At 39.3% G+C, this 12,456-nt stretch overlaps 1 protein-coding gene across 1 annotated transcript in view; it reads left to right on the top strand.

Annotated features, from left to right (window-relative positions):
• Window positions 1-12,456, top strand: part of INSRR (insulin receptor related receptor) — a 75,867-nt gene that overhangs the window by 53,948 nt on the left and 9,463 nt on the right. The window contains exons 9-15 of the mRNA XM_069951267.1: window positions 137-304; window positions 1,963-2,143; window positions 3,068-3,109; window positions 5,021-5,292; window positions 9,688-9,824; window positions 10,100-10,268; window positions 11,063-11,171. Of these exons, the coding sequence (XP_069807368.1) occupies window positions 137-304; window positions 1,963-2,143; window positions 3,068-3,109; window positions 5,021-5,292; window positions 9,688-9,824; window positions 10,100-10,268; window positions 11,063-11,171 (1,078 nt within the window). The remainder of the gene's footprint in view (window positions 1-136; window positions 305-1,962; window positions 2,144-3,067; window positions 3,110-5,020; window positions 5,293-9,687; window positions 9,825-10,099; window positions 10,269-11,062; window positions 11,172-12,456) is intronic.

Raw genomic sequence — 12,456 nt, 5'->3', positions numbered from 1 at the left:
AAATAGATGCATCCCATTGTTTTCAGTGGGACACAATCTGTCTTTATATAATGAGCCACATTAGGGGGGAAAAATAATAAATTAGGGTTATATAACCAGATTAACTTCTTTGATGGGCTTCTCCTCATGTCTGCAGCACCAACTGTTCCTCAAGATGTTATGATAATGTCCAACTCTTCATCACATCTAATTGTCCGATGGAAACCACCAACGCAACGCAATGGGAACCTTAGTTACTACCTGGTGCTCTGGCAGCAGATGGTGGAAGATCAGGAGCTGTATACCAACGATTACTGTACTAAAGGTTTGTATGTGACCTGTTAGCAAACAAAGTTTTTTTCCTTGTTTTATGTGTTTGCCTTGGAATTATAACAATTTTTTGTTGGCCAATAAAGGTATCACTCTTAAAATACTTTGATCAAAAGTATTTACCACCACATGTATTGACTAGAGATGAGCGAACCTCGAGCATGCTCAAGCCCATTCGAACCCGAAAGATCGGCATTTGATTAGCGGGGGGCTGCTAAAGTTGGATAAAGCTCTAAGGTTGTCTGGAAAACATGGATACAGCCAATGACTATATCCACATAGCCCTAGGGCTTTATCCAACTTCAGCAGCCCCCGCTAATCAAATGTCGAATGTTCGGGTTCAGATGAACTCGAGCATGCTCGAGGTTTGCTCATCTCTAGTATTGACCTCAATATTGTATAGGTTGGCAAAATGTACGGCTAACCATCAAAATTTTATCTGTTTAGTCATGATTTAAAAGTGTGTGTGATATATTGAGTTCCACTTTCTTTTTCTAGTCCCATTCTGAGCTTGTATCGCTACCTTCTACTCCTTGCTTGCTCATCCTAAAACATGCATACTCTGTTTTCATGCTTGTTGAGAAAGATAGTTATTCCAAAGATCAATGTAGTTAAATTGTTGGTTGGAAAAAATACTTGTCCAAAATACTTGTTCAACCAAAGAAGGGGTGGAATGATAAATGGAATATGTCAGTGTGCATTGAAATGTAGGATCACAACTATATTGTTAGGATATGCAAAGAAGACAAATCAGTTGGCACTACGGGTTTATCTTCAGTGGGAATAGCTTTGAAGGAGGATTATCTAAATATGACTTATTAAGGGGGGGGGGGCTCTTTCTCACCTAAAAAGTCAGGTGTGTAAACATCAAAAAGTAAGAGAAATGAGATGGCACTCACCAACGTTTAGTAGACTTTATTCTTCGTTTCCATAAAAACTTCAAGATGAACACCATTGGGTGGCAATGACTCAAACACCCTTACTTTCATGCCCAGTACAAACAACAAATTGAGCTGTAAACTAAAATTTGGATAATAAACTGATGATTAAAACTAAATGCATAATTTCAGAATGTAACATTTTAGGAGTTTCTGTTTCTGTTTTATGGAGTCAATTTAGTTGCGAAACTATCAATATGTCTTCAGAGTGTTCATGTTAGAGGGAGCGTGCAGCTTAGTTTAGAGGACTATTTGTTTTGTCTGCGCTCCGTGATTTCCAGGATTCTGGTTACAGAAAACAACTATTAAAATCATCCTTGTTACGAATTTCTCCTGTAGCTATTGGAACGGTAAACCCTGTTTGTTTCCAAAATAGAATTTACACCATCAACAAACCTAGATATATACAGTACATGGCTTGTACTTTCTTTGGCAGATTGTATCACATTGTCAAGAGGAAGTTGGTGTATAATTTAATGTTTATAATTCAGCTCTTCCAGCAGATACAGTAATAGTATGTTTCACTGTGCCAGGTATGACACCAACTCCTTAATGGTGCAATAACATAATACAGGTTTCAACTGCAGCAACATCCCATTAAGGATGCCTAGATTCCTAGATAATATGATATGTTCAGCCATAGTTAGATCCTCTAATTTCCACAACTGTCATTCCTCTTGTCACAAGTGCCCCCCTAAACTCTTGTCCCGTGCAGGTTTGAAGCTTCCTACCAGTAGTGCAGATACCAGGTTTGATAATGATGAAGAAGACAGTTTAGATGCTGAAGATAAGTGTTGCCCATGTCAGAAAAATGGTGGCCAGCTTCTAGATATACATGAAGAATCTTTTCAAAAGAAGTTTGAGAACTTTCTGCGGAATACAATCTTCATACCAAAGTAAGTTTAAGGGGGCACTGTCATTCTATCTTTTTATAATTATTAATACAAAAGAAGCTTTATTATGTGTCTCTTTAGAGAAAAATGTTTCTCTCCCCTTATGAGGGTCCATTCCTGTTTCCCGTTACTACTAAAATTATTATATACCCTGAAACACCGCTTAAAGGGGTTGCCCAGCAAAAGCCTTCTGCTCATCGGAACTTTTCTACCCTTCCCTTCCGAGACTGGGGTGGGGGTAAATCAACTCACCCACAATGGCCAATAGCTGCTCGGTATCTCTGCAGTTTGAAATTGTGCGGGTGTAGTTTTGCCCACAAATGATGATCCATTTACACAGAAAGTTTATCTGACAGATTATCTGCCAAAGATTTGAAGCCAAAGCCACAGGAACAGACTATAAACAGAGATCAGGTCATAAAGGAAAGCCTGAGATTTTTCCTTTTTTCAAATCCGTTCCTTGTTTTGGCTTCAAATCTTTGGCAGATAATCTGTCAGATAATCTTTCTGTGTAAATGGACCATTGGCCCCACCCATGTCTCAGAAGGCTTACTTCCAAGTTGTGGAATCTCAGAAAGGCTGCACCAGCAAGCAGAAGACTTTAGCTGTCTTTTCGCCAGTTTGTTTAAAAAAAAAAAAAAAGTTTTCATGCTAAAAAAGATTTTCATGGCGAGGACAATGTTTTTAAACCGCCATCTGCACCGCTTCTAAAATGCTAATCGGGCGGCTCTATGCACTGGAGGCACCCCCTGGTATACCAATATCCCTGCTCCTCTGTGATGTGCCTCCATAAGAATTAAGTGTGGCTGCGTCACAGAGGGTCAGGGACACTGGGGGCACCGGGCAGGGTTGCTGAGTCTCCAGTCCTCTGAAAGGAGGAAGATATGGGAATGTATGCTTGTAATGTATAACTCTATTTATTTATAGGCCTCCATGGAAAGTGACTTTAATCGGCAAGAATAATCAGAGGTGAGCTAGAGCGCCATCTCCTAAAATGATTTTAACCCCTTTAGTCGTGGCAAGTTCAGTCCATGCAGACAAGATGAGCCTCTCTGCTCTGTAAGAATCTACTTATATTTTAGGATCATAACTGATGACACTGAAATGCGGAACCAGATCTATAACCCTAATTCGCCTATAGTCATTAAAACCTTTTATAAACCCTAAGTTTAGGATGTAATGGATTGTGTAGAAAAGTATCATCAAAGAGCATTCAAGGCGCTCTATCTGGAGGAGACAACCCCTTGATGGACTCACAAATTGAAATTCTGATTTGCTGGTCTGCAACTTGGCCACTCCTAAAATGGTTATCATAGATGCCATAGCAAGGCTTCCGCTCTACATATCTGCTTTCTAATTTGCTGGCCTTAGGTGTTTGTGGGTGGCATTGCATGGTTATGCTACTTACAACCCCATAAAACCCTTCTTAAGGGTTAAGATTTGCAGTGCAGGATTTGAACAGCGCCGCAGGACCGTAATGAAGGTAGACTGCTGCATTAGTCTTTGTTTAGATTTTTATCATGGGAGTTTTTTGTATAACTGACAGTGGTCCCCAAAGGACTTTTTGTACGATGGGTGACTAGGTGTTTGATTTGTATTCCATTCAAAGAGTTTTTTTCATGATTGGTAAAAATAAATTTGCCACTTACAGTATTTTCCTTTTTTTCTTTTTTTTTTCATTTTGGCTCCATATATTAAATATGTATGACTTGAAATTGCCATAGTAATACTTTGATACTTTGTCTGGGGAAAAATAGCCAACTTTTTTTTCTAGTTTTAGAGAAAAAAATTAATTGTGGTAAAGATCACATAGGGGTTCGTCATTTACTTGGTGATTGGATATTGTTTGATAACCAACATAAGCTGCCACAAGGTTTTGCTTTTTATTGAATTAGGATTGGAAAATGACTTGATTGATTGGGTTAAGGATTGTTATTGTTTTAGGGTGTTTTTAGCTAAAAATGTGTCTTATTAGGGTGGTTAGGGTATTCCAGTGTGTGCTAAGTATTGCAGCAATACTTTGAGAACTTTTGAGATTTGCTTTTTGTTTAAACAGATATAGCTAGAATCTTTATTGATATTATCTGCCATCATAGTGATATCTGAAAAACAAATTATGTAATGAGAATATAATGTTTACGTTTTCTAAACACCTCGTGGACTTGGTCACATTCATTTGGGTTTGGTAATTTCCCACTTTTTCAGCATAGACGTATTCTGTGAACAGTTAAGAAATTAACTTTCTTTACATGGTTGGAGCACGTCTTGTCATAGCCTCAGGAATTCCTAAGGCTGAAGAAATTCCATCCACAATTTCATAAACTGCTATTGCCAGAATGTCTGACAATTGACCCAGTGCAATGTTAAAAATTATCTTTAAATAAACTGAGTTTTTTTGAGTCTTGAGGAGACGAGGGGGGGGATTCATTTTAGCTACTCTAATCAAAGCAATGTAACTTCATAATTGGCATCTCAAGTCTCTTGCTTCTGGGGTGATTATACCTGCCAAGCTGTGGCATAATTATTTCAAACTCTCGACAACTTTGCTAAGCTTTTTTTGCTTTGCTTGCTTAGAACTGTGTTTGCTTTAAACATCTACTTCTAATTTTTTTTTCTTAATATGTCAGCCTACTATTTGAAATTATGGCTAAATGAGCATTCAGAAAAAGCATTTGGCCCACTATATGCTGTAAACCTTAATACTCTATTGGCATAAATATTAAAACACTTCCACAAATTGTCCCCAACTTTGTGACCAAAAGCTTTCTTTGACATGCTCAACTTTACCAGGAGGGTCCTGTGAGTGGCAATTCATGTTTTCAAGGTGAGCTGCATTTGCTGCTTTGACTTACATATTTTTATCTTTTGGAATCTTCTCAGGTCTCAAAAGAGAAGGGATCTTTCTGGAATAATTGGAGACACTCAAGGAAATATTTCTTTAGTGGAGGGTTCTGTGAGTCACACCATCAACAACACTGCTCTGGAATCCAAGCCCTATACCTATAAGGACAAGATTTTCCGTGACAGAATGGTTATATCCAACCTTAGACACTTCACGGAGTATAGGATTGACATTCATGCTTGTAACCACGCTGCAGATATAGTTGGGTGTAGTGCTGCAACCTTTGTATTCGCCAGAACTATGCCAAACCGTAAGTACCTACAATAAACACAATTGACAAGGGGTGCCATGCAATTGCCTAGCAACAAAAACTCATACTTTTCTACAAATTTTAGCATTATTAAACTACTGTTACTGTTAGGTTCTATACACATGAGTTAAGGTTCTATACACATGAGTTAATGTTATCTAAGCCTGTTTTGAAGCCCTCCACTGTTTTTGCCGTTACCAAATCCTGGGGTAGACTGTTCCACAGATTCACTGTTCTCATGGTAAAGAAGGCTTGTCGCTTCCGGAGATTGAAACTTTTTTTTTTTTTTTCTCCAGGCGGAGGCAGTGCCCCTTGTTTTTTGAGGGGGTTTTACCTGGAACATCTTTTACCCATATTTCTTGAAGGGGCCATTTTTATATATTTAAATAATATATAAATTAATATCTCCCCTTAAACTTCTCTTCTTGAGAGGACTAAACAAATTTAATTCTTTTAATCTCTCCTCATAACCAAGATGCTCCATTCCCCTTTATTAGTTTGGTTGCCCTTCTTTGTACCTTTTCCAGCTCTAGGACATCCTTTCTATTAATCGGGTTCCAAAACTGATAAGCATACTCCAGATTAGGGATGAGCGAACCGAACCGTAACGAACCAGATTCGTTACGAACTTTGCAAAAAGTTCGGTTCATCACTGAACCGAACTTTGAGAAAGTTCGTAACGAATCTGGTTAAAATAACAATAACAAATAGAATCAAAGACATCTTTAAAAGGTGATGCAAACACCTTTGGAATGCATCTGGGAAAGCAGGGAAACAGTATTAGAGGAATCGAGATTACGGGGTTAGCGATCCTCTGCAGTAATGCCGATGCCTCTAATGGTTAACATATTTAATTAATAAAACACATTTTCGTTGTAATAAAGACCCTTTCGTTGTTCAATAATTTAATTAAAACAATTCCATCATTGTGCAATTAAATATACTGTTAAAATAAATATATATAAATGTGTATATATATAATATATATTTTTTTACAGTATATTTAATTGCAAAAGTATTCATTTAAATTAAATTATTGAACAACGAAATTAATTTTATTACAACGAAAATGTTTTATTAATTAAATATTATTTATTACAGGAAGCTCTTTTAAAGCCGTTAATTCATATACCCGGTAAAAAGAGCAAACTGTAATAATCAATACTTTACTTTAATTAAAACATCAAATGTTTCTTCTAATTATGTTATCACAATTGCATTATTAGAAGAAACATTTTGAAACATATGTGCGCTGAGCTAATCAGCTGATCGGCTCAGCGCACATATAATTAGCGGGTCCGCAGCACAGGGACTTCATTGTGCTGCGGACCAGCGAAGAGGACACATGGGGGTGAGTATACAGCTCTCCCCACCCCCTCCCCTGCACTGCACCCCTCCCAGCAAGGAAGGGGGGGTCACTTAACCCCTTCCTTGCTGGGATGGGTGCAGTCTGACATCAGTCTGGCCCCCAAGGGGTTAAGGGGGATGCAATACATCCTCCCTTAACCCCTTGGGGGCCAGACTGTAAGCAGCGATCTGTAAAGATGCTGCATACTGTAAGGAGCACAACACCGCTCACAATGATGGGTGTTGTGCTCCTGTTTGTGTGTTTTTTGTGTGTTTCTCCCTTTTTGTTTTTCAGATATCGGTATCCTGTGGATTACGTTGGATTCCGTGGACTACGATGATGACCAGCGGTTGTTTGGATTTTTGAAAATAAAATGGTCAATGAGGGGTGTGGGGGTGTTTTTATTTGAATAAAAATTTTTTTACTTGTGTCTTGTCTTTAGTTCTTTACTTTATAGACTTAGTAGTGGGAGCCGTCTAATAGACAGAATCCATTACTAAGTCGGGGCCTAGTGTTAGCCGGTATAAAATGGCTAACATTAACCCCCCCATTATTACCCCAGTACCCAATGCCACCAGGGGTACTGGGAAGAGCCGGGTGCCAGTGGTCCCGGAGCGTCAAAATTGGCGCTCCTGGACTGGGGCGGCAGCAGGCTGGTAAGATTTAGGGTGGGAAGAGCCATTGGTTTAGGCCCTCCCCAGCCTAAATCTTACCAGCCTGCTGCCGGAATCCATTACTAATCCAATTACGGAATCCATTACTAAGTCTATTAAGTAAAGAAATAAAGACAATACACAAGTGAATTTTTTTTTTATTCAAATAAAAACACCCCCACACCCCTCATTGACCATTTTATAAAAAAAAAAAAATCCAAACAACCGCTGGTCATCGACGTAGTCCACCAAATCCGACGTAATCCACAGGATACCGATATCTGAAAAACAAAAAGGGAGAAACACACAAAAAACACACAAACAGGAGCACAACACCAATCATTGTGAGCGGTGTTGTGCTCCTTACAGTATTCAGCATCTTTACAGATCGCTGCTTACAGTCAGGCCCCCAAGGGGTTAAGGGAGGATGCATTGCAAGGGGGGCAGACTGATGTCAGACTGCACCCATCCCAGCAAGGAAGGGGTTAAGTGACCCCCCTTCCTTGCTGGGAGGGGTGCAGTGCAGGGGAGGGGATGGGGAGAGCTGTATACTCACCCACATGTGTCCTTTTCGCTGGTCCGCAGCACAATGAAGTCACTGTGCTGCGGACCCGCTAATTATATGTGCGCTGGGCCGATCAGCTGATCAGCTCAGCGCACATATGATTCAAAATGTTTCTTCTAATAATGCAATTGTGATAGCATAATTAGAAGAACCATTTGATGTTTTAATTAAAGTAAAGTATTAATTATTACAGTGAGCTCTTTTTACCGGGTATATGAATTAACGGCTTTAAAAGAGCTTCCTGTAATTAATATTTAATTAATAAAACACATTTTCGTTGTAATAAAATTTATTTCGTTGAATAATTTAATTTAAACGAATCCATACTTGTGCAATTAAATATACTGTAAAAAAATAAATAAATAAATATATATATATATTTATTTTAACAGTATATTTAATTGCACAAAGATGGAATCGTTTTAATTAATTGAACAACGAAAGTGACTTTATTACAACGAAAATATGTTCTATTAATTAAATATATTAACCATTAGGGGAGTCGGCTCGGCATTATTGCCGATTTGCCGGCTATTTGTTTTTTTTTCACTATTTTTGCACTTTGATTTTTTCCACTTTTTTCATTTTAATAGCAACTGCAACTACACGAAACTATACCCTATCAGACTCCCACTATTGTAGCTGCAATTATTCAGCCGTTATTGCAAGGTACGTTTTCGGTTCGGTTCGTCAGAACCCGAACTTCAGGAAAGTTCAGGGGATCGAACCGAACCGAACTTTTCAAAAGTTCGCTCATCCCTACTCCAGATGAGGCCGCACCAAAACTTTATAAGGCGGTACACTCAATGTGGGGGATTTATGAAGACCGGCGTACAAGAACACCGGTCTTATATAAGGCCCGCCCCCGTTTCCCCAGCAGGATTCACTAAGAGGCGCTTCCAGCAGGTGTAGATTTGGTTCATGATTTAGGTGTAAACCATAACTGAGGTGTGGGAGGAGGCCATGCCTCCTCCGTGCCTTGTCACTTCCCCCAAGCTCCCCCAGCTTCCCCTTTGGGCGAGCGGGGTGTACGGCAGGCATATGCCAGAAAGAAGGGGCAAATCTGCACCTTCTCCTTGGTGTACGCCTCGGGCGGAACATTCATAAATGTCCCCCAATGTGTCTAAGTCAGCTTGTAACATCTGTACATCTTCTATAGACTGTACTGTACTACAAGCATCGATGCAATACGGCTTCATCTGGAGAAAATAAGAAAGCAATACTTTTACCTCTCCACTCTCCCTGGCTTTTTTTTTTTGAGCTTCTAGCTTCTCTCAGCCACCACTGGCACTTCTGAGGCCTCTCTGAAGTAAAAGCCATTTAGCCAATCACTGGCCAGGGTGCAACAGACCCACGACCAGTGATTGGCTTAACGGCCTGTCACCTCAGAGATGGCTTCAGCAGTTGCTGCATTTAGCTGGGAGAAGCTGGAAGAACACCGGGGAATGTGGAGTGGTAAAGTATAGCTTTATTATTTACTTTGCACATTCATCAGCCACTGACCTTGTACCATCATCAGACAGTGATATTTAAACCTGCTGAAAGACAATGATCAGCCGATATTCGGGCCCTCGACTGATCATTTGTCTTTATTACATGGGGCGATATGTGCCCGAATCGGACTGATTTGGCAGATAATCGCCCCATGAGAAAGGGCCCTTACATTGTTGTATCAGAACCTACTTAAAGGAACACTCTGGGGGAGAAAACTGTCTGTAGGAAGAATAATCGGATTGATTCAGTCATGTTAAGAGGTTTATATAATTAGGCATTGCATCATGATTAATAACAGAAATACATTAAAATATGTTCATATTATTTTTCTTTAGCGCACGCTGATAACATTGCTGGAAACATTACCTGGACACCCACAGGACATAATACCATCCTCATGCACTGGGAAGAACCAGAGAATCCCAATGGTTTAATCTTAAAATATGAGATCAAGTACAAGCGGGAACATGAAGTAAGAGCCTGCAACTGGGAAAACACCTGTTTTCATGATCACTCCCCCCCCCAAACTAACATTTATTACCTAGCCTAATACATCTATTTCTATATCTGTTTCACCCACAGTACCTTTGTCTGAAATATCTTAAGGGGGTTGTCCAGGAGAAAACAGTGGCTAGGCTATTCAAAAATTAGGGGTGTCCGGTGCCAACTATCCATAACCTATTCTGTGGATAGGCTATCGGTTGTTTTATCCTGGAAATACATATAATAACAACCTAACTCTTTCAGGAGGGACCTTCAACGGTGGTATGCGTCTCCCGTCAAAAATTCCAGAGATATAAAGGCGTCCACCTCACTCTTGTTCAACCTGGGAACTATTCGGCTCGCATCAGAGCCACATCCTTGGCAGGCAATGGGTCATGGACAGAGCCCATCGTCTTCTTTGTGCTTGGACCAAGTTAGTTGACTCTTTTTTATATATATATTTATGTAAGATTACTTCTAAAATTCGTTCATTTGAAAAAGAGAAGTTGACCATGTTAAAGGGAATCGTAAACCATTTCTCTGCGTTTGCTGTTTGCCGAGTGGGAAAATTCCTGAGGGAACCATCTGACTCAAAGTAAATATTGTGCGTGTGTCCTATTCTAATTGATAGGACATGAACACAATACTTGTGTTATCAGATGGTTGCTTCGGCAACTGTCCTGCTCAGGGTGCATCAGTGTCTCTCCATGTTAGATATCTGGCAGACAAAAGGAGGTATTGGACAAATTTTCCGCTTAAGATGGTCATACAGAAAAATATGATGGGGCAAACCACAGACTAAACATAGTATAATATGGGATTCAGATGGAAGTAACAAATGTTTCTGAAAGTGTATGTATCCCTTCTGGGCTATGGCAAGATACAATGAAAAAAATCCTTCAGGTGGGCGACCCTTTTATGACGCGAGCAGGGTATGGAACTTCTGGAAGCACCATTGTTTGCATTGTAATACACTTACAATGCCATGTACACTACCAGGAATTCTGTCCTTCATCCGCAACAGAGGAGGATGAACAATTTTTTGCGTATCCTGCTGTGGTCCTGAAGGTACAATATTAAGGGGGCAAATACTTTTTTTTTTTAGGTTTAAGCACTTGTGAGCGTTAGACTATTTGCCCTACTTGGCAGTGCTCAGGGTAGTTATGTAGTGTTTTTTAGTGATTTTCAAAAAAATTTTATTCAAATATTATGATTTTTTTTTTACAGAAGAGTCCCATTCTGAGAACTTTTACCTTCTCCTAAAAGTGATGCCAATATTACTGTTGCTGATCATCGCTTGCCTAGGCCTTTTCATCTTCTTCTACAGTAAAAAAGGGTAAGTTGATTGTGCCCATATGGCCCCATAACCGACCCCCCCCCCCCAATTCTAATGAAAATCATATGGAAGGCGTGTATGTGGAAAACCTGCAGCTTATAATAAGTGCACACACAATCCAGCTCCACCATAAATTGTCCTGTATAAACACTACCTTCCGAGAAAAGACAAAGTTTTAACATTTCCAGTTCCCCAAGTGTGTAAACAATTCTTAATCTTTATTTCTTCTTTAAGAATAAAAGCACCTGACCTATACAAGAGTCAATGCATTGTGACTACTCATGGTGGTCTTATTCATGGTCATACTACCATTACACCTTGTGCTCCATTTATAGGGGTAGCGATCACTTGTGGTGTAGTGATGTGTGAAGCATATAACAATACCTGCAGAGTGTCTGCAGTCCTGATTTCTTTGCATTCTAAGTCTGTGTCCAGCTATCATTTGCAGGTCATGGGGTCAATAAAATCAGTGCTGTGTAGCAGACAGTGTAATTTAAATTAGAGTACGTGACTGTGAGGGTACAGACTGGTTGTCACAAATAATAAACAGGGAAAGTTTATTTTTGGGATTGGTTTAGTTGTCTGAAAATACCAAGGATTAGTCTGCCAGATGGAGAGAGAGAGGGGATAGAAAGTCTACTTTTTTTTTATTTGCTTTCAGTAGAGACAAGTGGAAGCCTGTTATATCTGGTTTCTTTAATGTCTGCAGAAACTGCTGATCGCACGTCTGCCTCGTGTTAGATACAGTAAATAATTTCATCATGTACAAAAGATCAATTTACTAATCTACTGTATCTCCATTTTTTCCCTCCTTAAAGTGTACCTGTCGTTATAATTTTCTAAATCAACAGAATATGTGAGATAAAGCAAGTTTGCAATATACATTTATTATTTTTTTGTTGTTATGCTGAAAAACAAAGCTATACTTACCCGAAATCCAGGTCCAATCTCCTGAAGGCAGATTTTCTGACAGACTAAACACAGGAATTAAGGCCCGAACTGAGTCACGGCTCAATGTGTCCGTTAATCACATGACTGCCTTCTTTCTGTGAGTGCTCAGATGACCTGGAAAACACTGGACTTCCCGTTTTCTGACTTCTGAGTCAGAAAACAGGAAGTGCCGTGTTTTCAATGATAACGTATAAAAATGAATGTAAATTGCAAACTTGCTTTAAATGACATCTACTTTTGGTTTAGATTTCGAAAGTCATAACAACAGGTACACTTTTAAGGTCAGATGTAGAGAGAATTTTTGGTTTTATTTTTTGTTTTAAACTATAGTTTT

This window comes from Dendropsophus ebraccatus, chromosome 13 (assembly GCF_027789765.1).
Source record: "Dendropsophus ebraccatus isolate aDenEbr1 chromosome 13, aDenEbr1.pat, whole genome shotgun sequence".
NCBI lineage: Eukaryota > Metazoa > Chordata > Amphibia > Anura > Hylidae > Dendropsophus > Dendropsophus ebraccatus.
Note: the sequence above shows the minus strand (reverse complement) of the source record. Positions and strands in the feature narration are given on the sequence as shown.